At 39.5% G+C, this 23,801-nt stretch overlaps 1 protein-coding gene across 1 annotated transcript in view; it reads right to left on the reverse strand.

The window, feature by feature from the left end:
* map4k1 (mitogen-activated protein kinase kinase kinase kinase 1) overlaps positions 1 to 23,471 on the reverse strand; it is a 34,278-nt gene extending 10,807 nt beyond the window's left edge. The window contains exons 1-19 of the mRNA XM_079166031.1: positions 23,220 to 23,471; positions 8,925 to 8,982; positions 8,210 to 8,300; positions 8,062 to 8,126; positions 7,060 to 7,115; positions 6,717 to 6,764; positions 6,201 to 6,243; positions 5,589 to 5,661; positions 5,185 to 5,316; positions 4,968 to 5,030; positions 4,580 to 4,661; positions 3,800 to 3,916; positions 3,438 to 3,519; positions 2,795 to 2,847; positions 2,475 to 2,521; positions 2,358 to 2,396; positions 1,619 to 1,639; positions 1,482 to 1,527; positions 248 to 401 (exon numbers count right to left, since the gene is read on the reverse strand). Of these exons, the coding sequence (XP_079022157.1) occupies positions 248 to 401; positions 1,482 to 1,527; positions 1,619 to 1,639; positions 2,358 to 2,396; positions 2,475 to 2,521; positions 2,795 to 2,847; positions 3,438 to 3,519; positions 3,800 to 3,916; positions 4,580 to 4,661; positions 4,968 to 5,030; positions 5,185 to 5,316; positions 5,589 to 5,661; positions 6,201 to 6,243; positions 6,717 to 6,764; positions 7,060 to 7,115; positions 8,062 to 8,126; positions 8,210 to 8,300; positions 8,925 to 8,982; positions 23,220 to 23,327 (1,378 nt within the window). The 5' untranslated portion in view covers positions 23,328 to 23,471. The remainder of the gene's footprint in view (positions 1 to 247; positions 402 to 1,481; positions 1,528 to 1,618; positions 1,640 to 2,357; positions 2,397 to 2,474; positions 2,522 to 2,794; positions 2,848 to 3,437; positions 3,520 to 3,799; positions 3,917 to 4,579; positions 4,662 to 4,967; positions 5,031 to 5,184; positions 5,317 to 5,588; positions 5,662 to 6,200; positions 6,244 to 6,716; positions 6,765 to 7,059; positions 7,116 to 8,061; positions 8,127 to 8,209; positions 8,301 to 8,924; positions 8,983 to 23,219) is intronic.
* Positions 23,472 to 23,801: the final 330 nt, after the last annotated feature.

The raw sequence follows: 23,801 nt of genomic DNA on the forward strand, positions 1-23,801 counted from the left end.
GTACAAAATAGCATGAAATGGTAATACTCAAGTAAAGTACCTTAAATGTGTACTTAAGTACATTGGACTTAGTTACACTCCACCACTGTAGAAAAGATATAAAACATAAACGCTCCTTTCTGCTGGATGAAATTTAATTACATTTTTTTCTTTTATTATTGTGAATACAAACAAAGTTCCCCACTAAATTGTGTATCATATTTCATACTTCAGTCCATCAGTCCAGTATAACGGCGAGGCAGCTCACCTGAGAGTCGTGAGGGTCGTGGTTGGAGCGTTGGTCGAACGTGCGTCCCACTGGAGGTCCTGGTGAGAGGGACGGGGGGGAGCAGCGAGCAGAGCTTCCTCACCCGCTCGTCCTCCCCCGCCATGCTTTCCTCTGAGCTGCTCCGGGTTTTAGGCTGCACACATGGAAACATACCGACATGTTGACCGTCTTCCTCTAACGGTGTAAACTGCCTCTCATCCGTAACTAGGTACAATGACGGAGCAGGAAGGGACTCGACGTGTTACACGGAACTAAGCATGTGACCCACAATGCAACTGTGATGATGCTATTTTCACATCTTCTGCTGTCGTATGAGTACATGCTGTCAGTCATGCTTGAGCTCTTCTATTCTGATCTATATCTAGACCTTGGACACAATTTTCATCAAACAGTGGTATAATTATGACATTTCTAAGTAACGTGATAAAATGTACAAACTGTCAACTGAGTTATACTTTCAAATATACACAATAAACCGCTGATCGTTTATCAAATATCTATCACCAGTGGTGGAATGGAATGAAGTGAATCTACTATAAGTACGTCACTTAAGTACATATTTGAGGTACTTGAATTCTTCTTGAGTATTTCCGTTCAATGCAACTTTATACTTCTACTCCACTACATCACAGAGGTAAATATTGTAATTTTTACTTCCACTACATTTGTCTGACAGCTTTAGTTACTTTTCAGATGACTGTCTTTCATCCCCTTCCAGTAAAATGCAACATCCACATTAATGCAGCAGTGATATTAATCCAGACACTTCATATATGAATGTAAAACACTGGAACACCTTATATTGCACTTTTACTTTTGATACTTTAAGTACTTTACCTAATAACACTTGCATACTTTTACTTAAGTAAGGTGCAGAATTTGTACTTGTAGTGGAGTATTTCACAGTGTGGTGTTAGTACTTTTACTTAAGTAAAGGGTCTGAGTACTTTTTCCACTACTGTCTATTAGTAAAAAAAAAAAATCGATGTTATCTCCAGCAATACTTGTTAACACCTGATATCTAAAATGTCAGCCTTTACATGAATGTACTACAATCCAATGATCATGATATTAACAGGCAATAACTTTTTTAAGAACAAATCATTTCCGTGATGTTTTTCCGTGTAAATAATAAGGCTTTGGCTTTAAATACAGCCCCGTCACCGTAACAAACACACACACAAAACCATGTCAGTTATTTCTCAATAATCACCTTCGGCGGGAGTGGAGGTGGAGTTTCATAGGCTGGCATTATGCGACTGTCGGCAGAGAGAGCGCTGATTCAGTCTGGTGCGTTCATGGTAAATACACATTAATACACACGTGAGTTTGTGTTTTATTCAGACTGACCTGGTGGCTGGTATCGTCGGGCTGAGGAGGACAAAAGAAAGAGACAAATTGTTAATGCAATCTGTTTTAATTATATGAAGCAAAAAAAAACATAAGGAAGTGACTGCTGGCTTTAACAACTTACTAAATAAGAAGATTTTCAGTGGTGGAATGTGAGAAAGTACATTTAGAAGTAACTACTGCAGAATTGTGAGCTACATGTACTTCTACTCCACGACTTTTAAAAGGCAAATATTCTACTTCTTACTCCACTATGTTTTTTTATGATAATTTTTGTTACTTTGTAGCTTTAGATAATAATACAAAATATAAATCAGCTACTTAAATATGATGTATTATTATAGATTAAACTAGCCAGCAGGATATGAAGTAATTCAAATTATTTCCACCTTTAACTTTAAAGTGACACATTAATGCATCACTAATCATAATCTTACATAATGAGTACTTTCGCCTTTGGTATTTGAAGTATATTTTCATGCTGATACTTTCGTACTCAAGTGAGATTTTGAATGCAGGAATTTCACTTATAGCAGAGTATTGCACTATTATTACTAGTATTGCAGTATTACACTGTAGTATTGCTATTTTTACTGAAGCAAATGATCTGAGTACTCGCACTGAGTACACCATGAGGGCACCTGTCAAGTATTTAACTCCAAACAGTTTCATTCAGTCAACCATAGTATCATTCACACGCTGTGGTATTCAGTTAAACGTGGTTTTGATGTTTTCTTACACGCCCACATCGTCATAGTCGTCGTCTGTGTCCTGATCCCTGAGACAGAAAAGAGAGGTTTAATATTGTAAACAGATATTTCATGTTTTAAACTTTTGTCTGTGACGTGTCTTTTACCCCAATGGACTCTTGCTACTGCCGGTGGATCCAAGTGAAGGACTTAACTGAATAAAACACATAAAAGAGGTTACAGCCAATGAGGACAAACTTACAGATGTATAAAACAACCCAACACTCCTCCATTTGTCGTGTTAAATTAATGTTTTTTGTTGCTGTGATAAATTCAATAAATATAGTAAATATAATATGTCCCCCTGTACATAGATACATACAAATATATGTAGTAAGTTGCAAGTATGTAAGACATACATGATGCATGTGTGTATAGATGTATATCTAAGAAGTACTACTGTACTACCAATATGTTATAAACTTACTGTAGCGGTGGGCGATTCGTTCTTCATCGGCCTCTGAGTGTAAATCTGTTCCACTGAGGGACCACAAGCACAAATATTTAACACAATGACACTTTTTACATCAACATGTACTCAGTGGTGTACAGTAACGAAGTAGAAATACTTCGTTACTGTACTTAAGTAGTTTTTTTGGATATCTGTACTTTACTTTACTATTTATATTTCTGTTGACTTTTACTTTTACTTCACTACATTTTGCAAAGAAAACTGATACTTTGACTCCGATACATTTCCCCTGAAACCTTCGTTACTCGCTACAAAATAAAATCTATCTTTAGAAAAAAAATGAATCATGAGACCAACGTCGGGGACTGTGGTGGAACACAGACTGCAAGCAGGTTTGGTGAATCAGTGGACCTAGCTTGCAAGTTAAATCATTGGTTAATCATGTTATTACGCAATTGCAAATAACTGCTCTCAAAGCCGCGGTAAAGCATATTTTCTTCAGCAACTAAAGAGTCAAATTTCAAAATTTCCATTTCACATGTTATGAAACCATAGATAGTTCAAGCAAATGGCTTAAAACTCACCATCGTGCCAAAGAATGTGATATATTTGACCTACTGAGTTTCGTCATCGTTAAAGTAAAAGAGTGTCTTCTTACTGCTGGTGGCAGAGTTTGTCCTCCCTGCCTGGTTGTGTTTGTTGACAGACTGGATCCTCCTCAGAGATCCAGGCAGCGTCACCTTAAATCAACAAGAACACACATGGTTCACTCCGTCAGGGTCTGTTATCTCGGCTGTGATAGACACCCTGACCACCAGTTGGAAAAAAATATACATATTTTGAAGTTTTACTTTCAAGCGTAAAGTTGAGTTCAACACACCAAAAAAACAACGACAGTAATGAACTGTTTTCCTCATCTATAATGAATTAATTACGGTGGAATTATGATTCACCAGACTGATAATATCTAGTATCAAGAGCGTCATCTCATATCAAATAAAGTGTGAATATGGTCAAGACCTCCATCTCGTCGTCCTCCGTCAGCAGGCAGGACTTGTGTTTCTCAGGGTGTTTACACTTCTCCAGCAGGTCCAGCGTCAGCTCCCGATTCAGGCACTGCTGGGTCAAAAAGCTGTTCTGCAGAGAGAGGACGAGGTAGAGAGGAGGCACAGGAGGCAAAGGGTGGAGACGGAGACAACATAAACGGTGAGTGAGCTGCAGTTGATGAAAACTATAAGCAGCAGGTCGGAGATGAAGGCCAGCTCAGACCAGATCAAGTACAGAAAAAGACTGGATGACAGTCCGACAGTAGTTTTTTATGCAAGAAAGAGCTGTGGTCAAATAACTCGGGGGGGGGACACTGACATATAATCACCTTTTAAAGGCACAATGATCAGGATTTTCCTGAATATGTCACAAACAAAAATAATCCCTCATAATCATCACTTATGATCCACTGGAGGTTCATGGTGGTGCCTGTATCTGCGGAGAATCCACTGGAGGTTCATGGTGGTGCCTGTATCTGCGGAGACTCTGGACATTTCTGGGCATCAACCTCTAAAAAATGCTGTAAACAAGCACCCGAGAGGAAGCTTCAAAAGTGTCGGACACAAAATAAATGCTAATAAAGCAAGGCAAGAGTTAATCTGGGGTTGGTTTAATCTGCCTCCACATGCGCTCCGCCCACAAAAGTACGTCTTCATGTGTATTAACATTAAAAGTTGCCTATACATTCACAATAGGCTAGTTAATTTGATTCAGAAGTGACGGCATGTAAAGCTGAACTGGAGCAGTACTGACTGAGAGCAACTTGGAGGCGCTGGGTCTCTTCTTCGGGTTCCTCACCAGCATGGCCTTTACAAAGTTATAAAACGTGGAGGACCTGCAGACAGGACATATGTTGGTAGCAGGAGCACATATAATCTTGAAATACTTATGCACACATATAATGGATGATTGTATTAAGCGTAGATTAATCTGTTGATATTATTGATGTCATTGCTGTTGGCCTGTACAGACTCAAAGTTTCTTTATCTAACTTTCTTCAGATTTAAATATTTCATATGTGTAAAAAAAAGAGAAGCTTTTCACAGCTTTAAATATAAATGAACAGCAACAGCTTGATAGATACTGTAGTGACCATGTGCCTCCATGGTTTAATGATTAAATATAATGTGTTTTCATTTACCATTTAGACTTGTCCTTCAGTTTGGGAGGCTGGTAGCCGCTCTTGGACATGAGAAACAGGACTCTGCAGGACAAAAACACAGTCCATGACAATCTGTGTGTGTCTGTATTTATGTCCATGAATGTCACATACTTATACATAGGCCTGATCCATCCTATAATAGATTCAATTTGTAAGGTGAAGGTGGGTGAGGCCGTGTCTTTCAGTGTGGCTTTACCGCAGCGGGTGGACGTCAAACATCGGCGGCTGCAGCTCCGCCAGCTCGATGGCTGTGATGCCCACAGACCAGATGTCGCAGCGTTCATCGTAGCCGCCTTTAATCTCCACCGCTGCCACCTCCGGAGCCATCCTGAGGACAGGAGGGAAACAGCAACAAGTGACATTTGTGCCACAGATTCGGTGCAGCAAGAAACTCGAGTTATACTACATCCAGCTGCTGCCTGGGAAAAGAAACAGCGAACGATGAAAGAAGAGGAAGCTCATTATGAAGTGAAACAATTCTGCTTCCCTCCCCGCAGCCACCTGCAGTTATTTTGCCCTTAAATGTTTAGATGCGGGTGTTTTACAGGACCTGTGACGTTCAAAGCTGTAGGGAGACTGATCTCCGGGCGTTAACCTCACCAATACGGCGTCCCGATAAAGGACATCCGCCGAGCCAGAGTGGCAGTGATCTGAGCCGAGATCCCAAAGTCAGCTACACAACAGAGGGAACAAAAGAAAAGTATAAACAGAATATCTTCTCATTCAATTTTACACAAAAATCAAGACAGCTTTCTGTATTTCTTATTGAGTTTCAAGCAAGTTTCAAGCACTGACACATGTCTCAAGTGCATAAACACACTTTCTTTTTTCTCAAAAAAAGGAAAGGAAGGTTTTTTTTTTTTAAATTTGTATTAATGGTTGTGTTTTCAATGCATGCGGGAATACCTAACAAGATTATTCCTCCCATTCTGGATTGAATTGTAAAAGTGTTGTATTCATGGGGAAATCCCATCAGGAAAATTCATTCTAAGAATTTTGCTTGTGAATGAAACATTTAGCAGCCGAATATCAAATGTTGGATTCCAACCACCACAAAATACATTCTCAACAAGCGGGAAACGCATTTTAAGCACTTAACTAACACCCAAATGAGACAGCGTAAATGTGTCAATCAGCTATAGCAGCTATATAGTGACTCATCTTAACCACACTAGTGCAGCGCAGAGCAAAAGGTTGCAAACATCCACCTACCCAGCTTGACCTCGCCCCAGTCGTTGATGAGGATGTTGGCACCCTAGATGCAAAAGAGGGCGAGAGAAACATCAACACAGACACGACCAGACACACATCTTATCATTACCCACTCAGTGATCTTTACTGAACCCACGCAGGATGGAAAGCCTGTTGAGTCTGAGTACAATAAAAGTCCATGTGATGGGCTGATTGCTGGAGTGTGCTTCTCTTCATCATCTGTTGCCTTTAGTATGTCAGAAGTAATCAGATTCTTTACTGAAGTAAAAGTAAAAGTCCTGCATTTAAAACATTACTTAAGTAAAACAGGATTTTTTAAGATAGAGGATAATACAGCAAAAGATGGTTCAATTACAAATATAAGGATTAGTTGAGTATTCAGGAATACATACAGGTGGAAGCCTAATCGATAACACAGTCTTGTTTCCATCTTAATCTCCACTGCACTTTGAATCGACTGTAGTCTAACGTGCATTTAACACAAACAAATTGAAGAGTTAACAAAATAAAAGTCACCTTGATGTCTCTGTGGATTTTCTTCTGTGCATGCAGGTAGTCCAGACCCTGGTCACACACACACACACACACACACACACACACACACACACACACACACACACACACACACACACACACACACACACAGTGAGCATCAAAAATGAAAACTGAATTTGTTACCAAAATAAAAGCTTTTACTTATACATTTCACCTATTAAACACACTGCAGTCATAGAGAGCAAACAAAGAATAAAGGGAACAAATTGTGGGAATGTGTTTTTTTCCCTTGAAAATGACTATCAACAGCATCAGATAATTAAGAATAAAACCTCAGTTAATAATTTTAAAAGTGTGACTTTACCTGCAGCATCTCCCTGCAGATGTATGCGATCTGTGGCTCAGCCAGAGGACCGGTCCCTGTGGGACACGATTTACTTGTAATAATGGACAGTGCAGTTCATGAACACGGTTAATTACAAAGGCTTCGTAATGTGTATTTACAGGCTGACTTTAATTTGGTTTACCTTATCAGAACTGAGGACTGCAAGTTTTAGTTCAGACTAAAAGGAGTATTTCTCACTTTTGTAAATTTGGATGTGAAAACATTTTACTCTAGAGAGGCTAACCTGTAACCTGTTACTCCACAGTGAATAATGACGTGAGGTCCAGTATGACCAAATGATCTAAACATCCTGATCTGACAACATTATTGCACCTGCACTGTGTGTTTTAAGTGTCCACTGCATTGTTAATTCCCCAAATAAAACTGTGTATTCACAGTGTCCCTCAGGGGCGGAGTGGGGGCGTGGCTTCTGGGGCTCTATCCATCTATTATCTTTCTTACACGGGGCCGGGGACATGGGGCAGCAGGGTATTCCAGACGTCCCTCTCCCCAGCAACCTTTTCCAGCTCTTTCTGGCTAACCCCCCGGGTTACCCCGGGGCCCTTTTACCAGCTGGAGGTGCCTGGAAAACCTCTAAAGGGAGGCCTCCCTCAGCTGGCCCTTTTCAACGGGGGATCCACCCCCCCCCCCCCCCCCCCCCCCACACACACACACACACACACACACACACACACCTTATCTTATCTCATTTTAAAATTGAAACAAATGTATTTGTTGATTATATCTTGTATAACTAATCTAGTAACAAAGTAACAAAATTATCGAACAAATATAGTGGAGTAAAAAGTACAATATTTTCTCTGAACTGTTGTGAAGTAGAAATTAAAAGTTGCAGAAAACACTCAAGTAAAGTGGAAGTACCTACAAATTCTAATAATATAAAATAAACTTAGAGAGGCAGTTTCAAATACTAGTCACACACACACACACACACACACACACACACACACACACACTCACCATGGTAGATATCCTGCAGGGAGCCTCCTCCACAGAACTCCATACAGATCCACAGTTTATTATCTCTGCAGACAGAAGACGAGTGAATCAAGTGTACGTGAGACTGATGAAGAGAGCGAGAGGGAGCACCGACAGACACACAGCTCACCGTATGTAGCTGCCAAAATAAGCCACTATGTTGGGGTGTTGGCAGCTCTTCACTATGACGATCTCCTGCTGGATGACAGAAAAATCATCATCTGTGGAACCGGACAAGAGAGAGAGAGAGAGAGAGAGAGAGGGGATATGATATTTATTACTTTCATCACATTACATACGAACACAGTCGGTGCACACGCTACATGCTATTAGCTGGTTGTGTGACCAAGTGAAGGTAACTTTGGACAACAGTGTCTGCTAAATAAATGTACCGTGTACAGATAGAGCACCAGCTGATATGACCAGTTAGCATATTAGCATGGTAAGACCTCTGAAAAGCTCACAGTATAACAGGCTAATAGATAATCATTAGCTTCAATTATCACTGACGCAGTGGTGGCATGTATCTCAGTACATCCACTCAAGTACTGTACTTAAATACCCATTCAAGGTACTTGAGTGGTTCCATTTTTTTGGAGGAAAAAGGACAATATTTCCCTCTGAGATGTAATGGAATAGAAGATTATTTTTATAGCACTATTCATACATGTCGTCAATTCAAATAAAATGCAAGAAGTTAAAAGTGGTATTAAAAGAAAAGACTCAAGTAAAGTACAAGCACCTCAAATGTGTACTTAAGTACAGTACTTGGGTAAATATACTAGGCTGGGAATATGCTCATTACCTTTGTGCAGGTGCACAAACATTTAAATGAAACTTCTCACCTGCTTCCATCTTGATGACCTTGATGGCTGCCAGCTCTCCGTTCTGCTTGTTACGGGACTGAACACACAAAAAGAAACATATTCAGGCTATCATTTTTATAACCTGCTGGGTAGCTTAATCTATAATAATACTCATAATCATATTTCATTAGTTGATTTATATTCTATATTTTGAATCAGAATGTGCAAAGTAACTAAAGTTATCAAAATAAATGTGGTGTAAAATGTACATTTGCTTCCAAAATGTCGTGAAGTAAAAGTATAAAGTAGCAAAACATTGAAATACTCAAGTTGAAGTACCTCAAGCAAGTACAGTGCTTGAATAAAAGTACTTAGTTGTATTCCACAACTAGTCATGTGACGACAGAACTTTATAAATTGTTGAGCGCCAGCAGAGCTTCATTTGCATGTTTTCTGTCCAGATCAGTAGAGTGAGACAAACATCCTACCGCACCACTCTGTGGCATTACAGACACACAAATACTCACACAAACACACACACACACAAACAGCAGACAAACATATACACACACACGCTGACCTTTAAAAGTGTGATACGAGAAAATGGTGGCACTTCTCTTTGCTTATTTGCACTATTCATGAACAGAAACCACAAAGAGAACTACCTACACACAGAAATATAGTTTAAATGGGTCCAAGCAGCAACTGGACCACTGTATTGTACTCCAGATGTTATTAGGCCAGAGGACCATTGTGATTAAAAAAGGTCTCTTTTACAAGGGTAATACAGTATATATAAATATATATATATATATATATATAGAGAGAGAGAGAGAGAGAGAGAGAGAGACACTTTATGTCAAACAGAAAAGCTGCAGACAAACAACTACCAAAATATTCTGTTGTTAAAATTATGTGTTTATAATGTTGTAAGTAAAATTGCTGTACTCAATAAGAACCCCATAGAGTTCTTACATTATTATCTAAAGGGCCACATAATAAGAATTTATCGTTAGGGAACTCTCAGGAACACTTGATACGTTATAAACATACCTTTAATACCCGTAGCGCTGTGTAATTCTAGATCTAAGCACTCATAAATAATGCTTTATAACAATAATCATAACTATATTTATAACAATTATAAAGCATTTAACAATGACTTATAAGGTCAAGGATCATATAACTTAATAACTGCACTGAATTGTTTTGGTTTTGAAAGGAATATAATGCTTTATTATCACTGTTATAATGCATTATAGTGTGATTATAAGTTACTCTGAGTGGTCATTGTTTGCTTTAAGTAAAGTAAAAAATATATCAAATCTTTGCAAGAACAACACAGAAGACATTTTGAAATTAATTTTCACTTTACTCAATGACCACTTACAGTAACTTATAATCACATCAAAATGCATTATAAATATGATGGTAATTGTAATACACTATGATCCTGAGTCAGTGAGTGACCAGTAATTATTAGGTATAATGACACCTAGTAAGTCATAAAATGCTCTATAATATGTTAAGAATATTATCATAAAGAATTATGAATATTTATGAGTGTCTACAACTATAATAATACTGTGCGATACATTGATTAAAATGCATTATAATTATGTTGATGATATAATAAACAATATTAAACAATTACAGTTAAACAACCCTTTAACCAGGAAGATAAAGAATAAATCATTGGACACAAAGGCTAGAGTGAAAGGAGAAGAATGGTGGTAAATAAGTACTGCACTTAAACACAATTTTGATGTACCAGTACTGCACTTAGTATTTTTATTTGATGCTTGAATCTTTGAAATGTACTTTTTACTCCACTGTCTAATTGATACCTTAAATTAATTTTGCAGATACAGATTATAATACAAATATAAATCAACCAATAAATTATGATTTATTATTATAAATTGAAGTAAATTAGCTGCACCTTTACCAGCTGTAACATTAAAGGGCTATTCATGAATCAATAACTACAATAGAGTAATATAACATATATTATAGATATTAAGGACCATTCTGTGTAATGAGTCATTTTAGTTTTTAGGTATATTTTGAATGCAGGACTTTTACTTCGAGTATTTCTACACGTTGGTATTGATGCTTTTATCAAAGTAAAAAGATGTGAATACTTCTTCCACCACTGCATATACCAGACTGTAGTTTGGAAATGTCTGCCTGCCTACTTCACTGAGAGGAAATACCCGCTCTCATGATGTCACTCGTCAAATACAAACACAGTCAGAAGTGTACTCGGTCAGCGAGGGCAGTACAGGTAGTAAACACAGACACAGGAAACTCCAATGCCTCAGAGAGGGATTTTTAAAAAGCATGACACATGGATATATGAGCAATAATCTCTGATTGTATTATGACTACAATCAAAAGATAAACTGCTTCGTAATGAATGTAATTCTACGTGTCTTCCCCTGTCGTCGCTGAGCCCATATAACAAATCAACTTTGTTGTCACATATTTCATGAAATGAGCAGGACATCGTTAGCGTGTGCGTTAAGACATTCATTAAACGAGGAGCACATTTTCCCCCAAAACAAAAAAGGGAAGAAGGTAGGCGGTAGCCACCTCCGCTGTCAAAGCGCTGCTTTTATTTTGTAGGAAACTGTAATGGAAGCTGACACTCCTTAATGTGAAGTCTGTTGATGTCAGGGGGGTTTGGGTTTGACGTCGAAAAGGCACGATGGAAAGTCGGGGCGTTGTGGTCGCGGTGGAGGGCGGTCGTCGTCAATTGGCTCACATTTAAGACAGACAGCTTTATTTTCAGCGGACGCTTTCCTAATTAACCAACAGCTAACGCTACCGTTCCACTAACTAACCTTAAAGGGTCAGTTACATGCAACACTTTCCTCTCGTGGTACTTAGGCATGCGGGGTAGATTGCTTTGTTGTGCTCATGGCTTTCATGTATTACATTCATCAATGTGTCCTTCCAGAAAGATTCAGGTTAATACGCAGACCTGTTCCAGTTTTCACTGGAACTACTTTTGACTGAAGAAGTCCTAACACTGTTAGCTACGTCAGCACTGTTAGCTTCTATTAAAAACTGGCCAATAATTCAGTCCAGTGTTCAATACTGGCCTGAATAATCCCAAACTCAAAAATATCAGGTAAAGGCATCAGGAAATTGGCAACTTGAGGAACTGGTAGAGGAACAGCTGCGTTCCAAAATCGCATATTTTTTCTTTTAGTTCATACTGCAGCTGCCTTTACTAAGTACATACTGTTTCATGAGGCATTCATTTCAGTGGGGGCATACTACAGCCTCTTATTGTGGTTTCCTTGAACTTTGACTCTCTTGCTCATTTATTCACTGCGCAAAGGATTTGGGGTCACAATAGCCAGAAAAGCATCATGGCTTGCGTACTGCAAAATGCTACCTGAGGTAGTAGAACCTCCGGGTATTTTTGGCATACTGCATTTGACATACTATGTTTTGGGACATACTAAATATTTTTCTGGCATACTTAATAGTATGAGCCCAGACTCTAGATAGAGGGTTTTTTACGTGACCTGAAGGCCACTGTAGTTCTCTACACGCCGGTGAAACTGCAGTAACTTGAGCCGCAGGGTGCCAAATCGTGGTGCCGCCAGGCGCCAACTGACTTCCGTTGCTCCATTACTGCGGTTTTGCAATCGACGACTCAAGCTACCAAAATCTTGGAAAGGGGAGGATTCAGTTGGTTGCAATTTGATCTGCAACCACACCGATAGATGGCACTAAATCCCACACACTGTCCCTTTAACCGTGAACCTGACCAAAGTTGCTTTACCTGCCCGAATTTAAAGCTGCATTAAGCAATTGTTGACCAGAAATGCTAAGCTTTTAGCAAGCTTTTACCTACTAGCACAGCAGACACAGAGCAACATTAAAGTCAGAGTTGTGTTTGGTTTTGGTTGTTTCAGGTCAGCTCAAGTAAACTCAATTATATTTGTACAGCCCGATGGCACAAATTCGCCTCAAGGGCTTTATAATCTGTACAGCATCAGACACCAACTGGATAAGGAGAAAAGTCAGTCCAATTTTCACTGGCCTAACTCCAACAACACCTGACAAAAATATCTGGCTCATTAGCTCCATTTTCTTAACCAGTGACTTGTATGCTTTGTATTCTTTACAGTTCTTTGCGAACGTTCGGCTTGTCTGGGCTTGAAACAGCTGTCCACAGTGAGAGTCACACTCGACCTAGATTACTGTATGTGAGCTGCCCTCACAAAGAACACAAAGAAATGTTCATCTTCAAAAAGGTTCACGAAACAGTGTTGACAGAAAGAGGTGTTTTCTGTGAGTACTTGAAGATCACCAGAGGCTGTAATCTGCACAGGACTCAAGTAACAGTCTGATGTCTTCTGGGAAATGTGTTTCCCAGGAAGTTCAGTCATGTTTATTGTCAGAGAGCAGAGTTCATGTACCAGTAAAGTACCTTACTACACAACATTGTTGGTTGGTTCACAGCAGGTATACAATCTCTTCTGGGAAGCACCAGAAGCTGTGTACTCACATGTGGAGTACAGTCGAGACAAACAAAAAGCGTTTAGCAGTTGAGGGGTAAGATAGTGAAAGCAACAATGACGATGGAAACTCCACTCAATTGAAAGAACTGTGTGTTAGTGTGTCAGTGTGTGTGTGTGTGACATCAGAGAGGTCACTGAGAGGAAAGACGCCCCACAAGTAAACAACCAAACACTCACAAGCTGGACGTCACAGCGGAAGCCGCAGTGACGTTTCTATCTTGAAGTGTGCTTTTTCTAGTTTCGGGGGTCTTTTCTTTCACTGACCTCTGTGACAACACACACACACACACACACACACACACACACACACACACACACACACACACACACACACACAGAAGATAATAAGTAGTATCATGATACTTTTGTTGACAATAAAACTAGCAGGTTTGATCATGCCTACAAACCACCCCAACAAGAAACAAGAAAGGAGATAAGATTAGACAAACCTTTATTGATCCCCAGATGTTTGTGCAGGTTGGACGGGACATTAATGGAGCAAGGCTGATGTTTGTTCTGGTTAGACGGGGCAATAGACGAGCGAGGCTGATGTCTGTGCTGATTGGATGATGCAAATGTTGAGCGAGGTTGATGTTTGTGCTGATTGGACGGGGCAATAGTTGAGCGAGGCTGATGTTTGTTCTCATTGGACGGGGCAATAGTTGAGTGATTCAGATGTTTGTGCTGATTGGACGAGGTAATAGTTGAGCGAGGCTGATGTTGACATTCCAACAGAGAGACAGTAGTCTCAGTGGTGTCTAATGAAGAAGTGGACCTTGCTTGCTTCCTTAACAATAAATCACTAAGTTGTGACCTCTTGATACAAAAGGTCACAGGGAGAAAGTGATTGACTGACGACAGACACCAGATAAGTTTCCACTCAAGAAATCTCATCACTTTCTTTTTTTACACCTCGGACAATTCAGCTTTGTATTGTAGCTAAAGTAAAGGCACATCCAATCATTGATTTGTTCATATATTGAAGCAAAGCTAAACACACCGACACACAGATATTAAATTGATGATCCATTATTCATTTGACTGCAGGTTTACTTTAAATGAGATTATTCCTTTAAAACATTTTTATCTCACAACACAAGTACAACTAAAGCATATGCTCTCCCATGAAAACACACACACACACACACACACACACACACGCTGTTGTTTGCAATTAGTTTGATTTTCTTAGCATCATAAATGATCTCTCTTCCTCATTTTTGTGTTAAAGTTAAATCAACACCAACCAGAAATTCAAGCACATGTCATTGTCAAACACACATGTGCAAGCACACACACACACACACACACACGCACACACACACACACACACAAACACGCACGTACGAAAACACACCATTTCAGCAGAAACCTGACACAGTTAAGTTGACTCTGCAGGCAGGTTCTCTTTTATCTCACTTCTTCATTTTCTTTCGCCTCTGAGGTTGCACACACAAAACACAGGTGCAGCCCACAGCATCTGTGAGGCCTGAAACCAGAGTTGCAACGTGTTGAACAGCAACTCCAACTGCAGCTTAGTAGCACAAGCCACATCTGATAAGGAGACTCAGGCTTTTACTGTAACAAGGAGGAACACCCTGATACGATCGGATGCAGAGTTTCAGTCAGTTCGGTCAAGTCTGAGTCCCTTCCTGATGTCAAAATAGGTGCAACCGACAAGACTTTGTTGAACACATCAAAAAAGTGACAAAAAGTGATCGTCTGCTTGTGATCAAATATGCCGAATGTTTGTGTTTGTATTAACTGGCTCAAGAGTACGACAGGGTTAGAGCACAATGCATCAGGGCAATGATGACATTCCGTGGATGTTTTTTTAGAGAGTGACGCTACTGTGAGTCGTTTGCTCAAGGACACGGGGTTCCTGTGGGTCATGACCTTGATTCATATGTGGGGAGGGGGTTCCAACAAATAAACTAAACCGAGTGCAGTGACAGGTAAGATATTGAAACACAAATGACTTTCAGAAGGTTTCTGTTTGCCTTAATCATCTGACTCTCGTATTATCAAAACACAAACGAAGACCAGACCAAGAACATAAGACGAAAGTGACTGAAGAAGATGGATGATGATGAATAAAATGATGAACACATGATATAAAGGTTAGCCCATCAGGAAGCTCTCAGAAGTCTGTTTTTTAAAAAGATAAAAGACGCCCTTTGTGTTAGACATATGTGCGTCTCTGTAACTAACCACTGACCACAGTGATGCGTTCAGGGTCATTGAGCAGCATTTGAGAGGAAAAGGTAGGCATTTATCAGCTAACATTTCATAACTGTTAGGTCAGCCGACTTTTAGGTCGTTTTTAGCCAGGTGGCGGCTTGGCTCTTGAGTTGGCGATGATCTAACGGTAGGTCAACCACTTTGGTCTAGACTGAAATATGTCAACAACTATTGGATGGATTGCCATAGAATTTTGTACACTTTCACGGTCCCCAGAGGATTTTCTTCTAGTGCCACCATGAGATTTTTTTTTTTGTCAAATTATATTATTGAATTATAACTATTGGATGGATTGTCATGAGATTTTGTACAGATGGTCCCCTCAGAACATTTTTGATAACTACTGTAATAATTCAGTTTGCACTATTAAAGGATGCAAATGTGGTCCCGTGGAAATTAGCTGTCCTCAAGCTGAGGAGCACCTAGTTTAGGCTACATGCTGCTGGAATACTGAATTGTAATAATTAATTTCATCTACCGCCATCATCGGGTCAACAATTTTTAGTTCAATGTAATCCGTCAAATACTTTGGTTTATGACCAAGTTTCTGCAAAACTAATCCCATTCCCATCAGCCTCAGCTGTACTTTGTGTTTAGTGCTAATTAGCATGAACTTAGTAAACCCTAGCAAAAAAGTATTTTACTGTATATTTGGTTCCTGAAATAAATCATAGGTTAATAGTTAATCACCCCGTGTGCAGTTTTGGGCTCGGGGACGGCGTGTTTCCAGCTTCCGCTAATTACATGCTTACAGTCTCTTTTCAAAATAAACTTCCAATGTAGGTTCACTTAGTTTCAAGGTTTACATATGCAACAAAACTACTTGTAAAGGCTTAGGAGAGGATTGTGGTTTGGGTCAAAATAAGTGCTTTGTTACATAAAATAACTACGTTCTAAGGAAGTTACATTACAAACGTCAATGACTTGGTTTCACACGAGACACGAACAGCGGTGTACTGGGTGAAGGTCTTTGTTTTTTTGTTTTGATGTCAGCAACTCTGTATAAACTATGAAAGAGTTCTCTATTGTGCATACTGGCCATTCACAAGTTTCACAGTTTGCTTTGAAGTTGAGCTCAAGATATTTCTTTCATTTACATACAGTTGGGCTTATTTTGTGAAAGAATCGTGATTGTAGTCCTCCACCAACCAATCAAGTACCATTTCACATATATGTTTTTCCAAAATCATCACTTCATCATTTTATCCTATTAGACATTTGTGTGAAATTGTCATAAATAGCATTCTTGAGTTATGGCCAAATAAGGTTTTGTTTTGTGACTTTTGCCCACAAAATTCAGATCAGTTTATACTTGTGTGCCAGTGGACATTTGTGCCAAATTTGAAGAAATCTCCTCCCGGCGTTCCTGGGATATAGCATTCACGAGAATGGACCAGACACAATGCCTCCGGCCACGGCTGTCAAAGAGTATTTCTCTTTGTAAGTATATCCATATTGTTAATTGCTTGATATGATAGACCTGTTTTAATCAAATGACCAAACCACACTCTATTCAAGAAATAATGCTCCGGTAGTATTGGTTACTGCACAGGCACCCTTTGCTGTGTGTTGCTGTTCAACAGGTAAAACCAGCTACTGTTTCCAGCACATGGAGTGGACAGGGAGGGCGTGTGCGGCAGAAAATGTTGTTTGTTTGCATGCCACCATGTGTGCTACTTAGTCAAATGAAAATAAATTTAAAAATGAACTAGTTGATGTACAGTTGCTTCTATTTTCTTTTTCTTGATTATTTTTTGATTTCATAACTTTTTGTATAATCTTGTGTTAAAGAGGTGACTGAGGCTAAATGAAGCGACACTGTATATACATGACTCCGTGTTGCTGGTTGGTATGACACATTAGTGATTCATTAATATTGAATTCATAAAAGTTTAGGCATTTTTTGATCTTGATCTTTTTACATATACTCCTTTTCTTTCCTTTCGCTTCCTGCACACATAGCAAAATGCAATTTCCATCACATTTTTTCACAAATAAACCTGAGTAGTTAAAGCCACCATAGTTCAAATGTCCTGGTTAGGATGAACCAAACAAAAATGCAGCCAGTTGTACTTAACAAATCTGACTAATTCAGTGCAGTTACCACATCCTTGTCTCTGACTGTCTACTCCTCTGGCTGATCCTTGTGAGGAAGTGTCCTCCCTCCTTCTACAACTTAAGGATGAAAACCGCTTCCAGCTGCTTCACCATTTCAAACCGGCATTTTGTATCTGGAGTGGCTACCAACCTATTATCATATAAAATAACCCTGTCAGTTTCTTGTGTGCTGCCTAGATCAGAATTTTTTTTTTTTTTCAGATTTGGCTCCCCCTCATATGTAACACTGAGCTCATTAAAATATATCACCACCATCTGAGCGTCTCCCCCCACGGCTCGAGAACCTTTGCAAACATGCACCATATTTTGCTCACAAGCCAATCGCAGCAGACTGAGCTTTTCTTCCGGGAGGGGAGCTTATAGAGGCAGGCGCTACAACGGAGCGTTTCAGACAGAGTACCAGTAAAAGTCTAAATATTGTCAGCAAAATGTTTTCAAAGTAAAAGTATTGATAGTGCAGTAAAACGTTCCCAGTCAGTATTTTACTATTATATATGATGTTTCTGGATTAATATAACTGCTGCATTAATGTGTATGTTGCATTGTACTGCTGTAAATGTTTTTAACTCCTCTATCTACTGATGGTTAGATTAATCTACATCAATGCATCATATTCTATAAGATCATCACATGTTTGTATGATGTCCTGTGAGAACCTCGTATCTCTAAAAAGATAAACAGTCCTGTTTTCAGCTTTGTGACGATACATTTTCCAGCTGATCCAAGAGGTAAAGACTTATTCAGATGAAGAAGTACGAGGGTTTTCTCAACACATAAAGGAACACTGCTCAATTTATTACAAACTTTCAACGTCAACACATATGACACATGATTCTCAAGTACCTCAAATTTGTACTTAAGTACAGCACTTCAGTTACTGTTCTTATTTGCATTCCACCACTGATCTCTTTCATGGTCACTACACACACACACACACACACACACACACACACACACACACACACACACACACACACACACACAAGCAAAGGGCCTACTTTCTCACTGCTCCTGATGATGCAAAAGCACTGCATTTGCAGACTGACCTCCGCTAAACTATGAGTGTAGCCACACGTAGGCGAAAACATGTACTAGGGCGCAAGTGCATGTGTGATCATATCTGTGAGTGGCTGAGTGTGTGTGTGTGTGTGTGTGTGTGTGTGTGTCCATATGTTGAGGAAGAACAGCTATGCAAATCTCCCTCTCACTCTCTATAAAACAGAACAGCAGGGTTGGCTGACCCGTTTAGAGGAAGTGTGCTCGCTCTACAGATAACCTGCTTTGCATCAGCAACATTCACTGTGGAACCGTTTGAGCTCAGCAGAGATTAGCATGTAGCGTGATTCTGTAACGCACCAACATTGTCAAAAATATCCAGAGATGTGCTGCAGACCGCCACTCTGCCAAAACAGCCATACTGGTTTGTAATATGTCTCTGATATAATAAAATACTACAAATCAATACCAGCTAATTATTTAGATTTGGGGGTAATATCAGCAATGACCAGCAAACATTTTAAAAGATTTAAATACTTAACATAAATACCTCAGCTCAGTGTGGGGATTTTAAGCACTGAAGTAATGTAACTAAATCAAACCCAACATTTTTCTAAAATAATCACTAACCAGTCTAAGAGGCCGACACCTAAACAAGATAATCATCCAGGTGGCAACCTCCGGTTCTGCAAAGTGAAGCCGATGCGGAAGAGTCTTAAATGACTCTACTTCTCACTTGATTTATTACCTCAGTGAACATTGTGAACATAGTTTCATAGTCTTCTTCAATACAGCATGATGTTCATTTAGTAAGTGATGGTCCATTTAGAGTCAAATAGACCATAAAGCAGGGTGTGCTTTAGGGCGGGCTTACTGTGATTGACAGGTCACTGCCACTACCAGAGGCGTGCACGGCGTCACTATGTCACTTCTCCGCATTCCAAACATGGTAACTTCAGTTCATTGGTTGCAGCATGGCAACGGACGTAATCCAAGATGGCGACAGCAAAATTGCAGTCCACAAACCAATGGGTGACGTCATGATGACTACGTCCACTACTTATGCACAGTCTGTGGTATTATCCAATGAATGAGACTAAAAGCCTTCAGCCATGTTAGCAGCCCCAAGGTGCATGCTTGCAGGTTAACATTAGTGTCAATGTGCTGCGTTCCAGACAACTCGGAGGTCAGAACTTTTTTGACACACAATTAAACTCTCAGCAGGGCCGCCTCTACATTTCTTTTGGGCATTTTTAACGTTTTCCTGAATCACCTTTGTGCAGAGAAGATCACTTTTAGAGATGCTTACCATAACATATATGGACATCAGTTTACAGGCAGGACAGGTTCTGCTATATTATTGTAGCTATTATTTAAATGAAATACAGGCAAATATATTTAACGTTGCCCTTTAGTTTACATTTACAATGTGCCGCTCCGTTGTTATTTGACGTCAGACAGCTGGTTCTTCATGAAGTCGGGGTGGACGGATCTGCCCTGAGTTCACAAGTGGGAACTCCGGAGACGAAACACACATGCATCGTAGCTTCATAGAGAGACGTCACTTATGCAACTTTCAGGTGTGTAGTCTTTCATATTACGTATTCTCAGTCTTATACTTCAACAGTTTTACGACAAAATGATGTGCACAAGAATGTTTTCAATTGGCAAACATCATATGTGTAGTTCATGGCACAATTCAAACGGGATCAAAAAACGATTTGTCTCTCGCCGTTGACTACCGCACATGGTCTTTTCCAAAGTAAATTCCCAGGGTGGTCCATCAGAAGGGGTGGGACTTCTCCTCTCTATTGTTGTTAACTCACTTAATGCAATGTTTATTCAATAGTTAGCGTACATTAAAAAGCTGAAATGAAAGTATAGTAGTGTAAGGTTGGACATTTTCAAATTCTGAGTTGTCTGGAAAAGAGCATTATTGTGTTAGCATGCTATTAGCATTAGACCCAGAAGAGCTAATGCTGGTGGAAATTCATTCTGGCAACATCGTTTTTTAGGTATTCTGGCCTCAACTAAAGTACGACTACTGAGTGGATATTTCATTAATAGAGGACAATAAATGTCAGTACCAGGATAGTACCATGTTAAGTTTCACAAGTATCATAGTACATAACTAAAAAGACTGTCACCACAAATCTTAAATCTATTTCAAATCTGGATTTGTGCTTTTAAATAACGTTTGGTTTGAAAGAAAAAAAAGAAAGAAAAGAAAGACATTCAAATGGACCATGAATCCATCAGACTAAAGATCCACAATAAGACATTCTTCAATGTGTTTTTTTCTGTGGTATTACTTACATACAGTGTCACCTTGTCCCATGTACAGCTGTGTATGAAGACATAGTGCCCTGGTGACTGTTACACTGTGGTACTATGGTGCATTTTTTGCACCGTGCCAATCGTCTGTATCATGGCACAATGTTTGTGTCTTGGCCATCACCATCCTGCATTATGGTGTAGAAGTATAAAGTTGCATAAAATGGAAATTGTCAAGTAAAGTACAACCTAAACATTTTACTGAGTACAGTCCTTGAGTAAATGTACTGTACAACTGTTCTAACACTGCTGGCTTTGCACTGCTAATGCTCAGGGTTAAACTCCCATCAATGAGTCCTACCTTTGGTCATTTTGTTGTTCATGTCTCTTTACTACTGTTCTGTGAATGGACGCCTGTTGGTCAGTGACTGACTGAGTAGAGTCATTCACTAACACAGCTAGTAGAAAGGAGGGAAACACTGATGATTTATAACAGCCTGCACTGCATCACCTTTTCCATACATGATACATCAGGTGTGACTATCTTTGTGGAAAGTACCAGAGAATCCTGAGAAGACTGTGGCCACATGTTCACTTTACTGTCCCTGATTATGGGCAAACAGAGGGTTCAGTTCAACTTCAACACTGAGCACTATTTAAAAAGGAGAATGCGTTCGTTATGTGAAATGTATTTGGATCATATACAATATTTATATTTTAACTTTGACACTCGATCTTCAACTGTTTCTGCTCAGCAACAAGGAACTAATGTTCTGTGATGGTGCATGACAAAAATAGAGTGGTATTAAATCAAATATTACGTGTGTGTTTTAATGACTTGTGGGGACTTGCGTTTACACAGTCTCATTGCGGGGACTTGCCTTTCTTATGGGGACAAATGCACGTCCCCATAATGTAAATCATTACATTTTGGGGTGAAGACTTGGTTTAAGGTTAGTGTAAGGTTGGGTTATGTAAAGGTTAATGGAAGGGTTGGGGTTAGGGAAGTAGCAGCGTTATGGTTAGGATAGGTGAAGTCTCCAGGAAATGAATGTCAGTCAATGTAATGTCCCCAAAAGTCCGTTTTCATTCAACATCTAGACTCACGCATTACAGCAGCTCACTTTTCACTTGATCAGTGACATAACAAAAATAAACTTAAACATTAGAATTTGCATGTTCAATAAAAAGCCTATCTTTCAAGAGAGACCTTGACAATCCAAAATCCCAGCTGTGAGTAAAACAAAAGAGGAAACATTGACTAGAATACAAATAAAGAAAATCAGTCTGACTGTATGACGCCGTATCGAAGCTGATTCATCTTACAGACAGATTGTCCTTTAAATACTAAAGGTCCTAAAATACTTTAAAACAGGTGAAAATAAGAAATTGGCTCCAGAAGAGAAGCTCAACGACACTCTGAAGACATTTGACTACAATCAACCGTGAGCTATTGACATGAATACTTTCGCTTCTTGTAAAACCACTTCCTCCTGCATTCAACCAATGTCTCTAATATCAATCACACCTATATTTCCTTCTAAACTCAACAAAAAATTCCCAGGGAGTGCGACAAAAACATATTAACATATACGTACATCTGCTCGAGGTCTGTACCTAAGTACGATATTGATGGTACTTTATACTTCTACTCCACTACATATTGGAGGTAAATATACTTTTTACTCCACTACATGCACTTTTTAACTTTAGATACTTTCCAGATTCGGATTAAAAATACGAAATTAGAACTAATAAATGATAATGTATTGTTATCGATTAAACTACCAAGCAGTATTGTGTACCTTTACCAGCTGTAACATTAAAGTGATCAACACATTAGAGTGTGAGTGTTTTTACTTTTAAATATATTTTACACCGTAGTATTGTTACTTGTACTTCAGTGAAAGACCTGAACACTTCCTCCACCAGTGGTAAAGTGTGTATTGTAGAGTACACTGTGAAGAACAGATAACTGAGCAACATGTAAAGTAGGCAGAAGTAAGACACACTTGACTTGCCAGCAGTCACTGAGGCAAGCATCCCCTTCATACTAATACATTTACCCAGCCTTAAAATTCTACTTCATCTTAAAATAAAACACTGTCTCTGTCTCAGTCAGCAGCAGCACAGGAGTTTAAAAGCAGCGGCTGGAGGCTCTGACCTTGTAAACGTCCCCGTAGGTTCCTCCTCCGACCCTCTGCAGCATCTCAAAATCATCCTGAGGGTTCCTGGTGGATATATCCAGCGCTGCCCTGTGTTGGAAATTCATTTTGTGCTTTGATGTTGCTAATATTCCTCCTCAGGCATGTCACAAACACTCTACTCACAGGCAACGAAACGGACTAAACTCAGAAGTGAGCGACTCAGAAAACACACTTGGCCGTCTGTCGTGTGTCGTTAGGCTGCCGTTTCACACTCACACACACACACATTCTCACCTTCCTGTTTCTGAGTCTCAGCCTGCTATCGATCCTCCCTACCTCTGACACTCCCTCCCTCCCTCCCTCTCACACCTTCCTCTCTTCTCACTCAAACACACAGCTTTTTCACAGCTCTTTAGCATTATCCAGTTTTGTTTCCTGTTGGGTGTGTGTGTGCATAACAGCAACAGAGACACTTTTATGTCAGTGTGTGTAGTAGTGTGTGTGTTCTTGTGTTTCTGTGCTTGTGGGGAACACCAAGATAATTTTGATGATCTTTCAAGATGAGGGAAATTGTGTCAGTTATCAGTTTTTAAAGAGCT

This window comes from Pholis gunnellus, assembly GCF_910591455.1.
Source record: "Pholis gunnellus genome assembly, chromosome: 9".
NCBI lineage: Eukaryota > Metazoa > Chordata > Actinopteri > Perciformes > Pholidae > Pholis > Pholis gunnellus.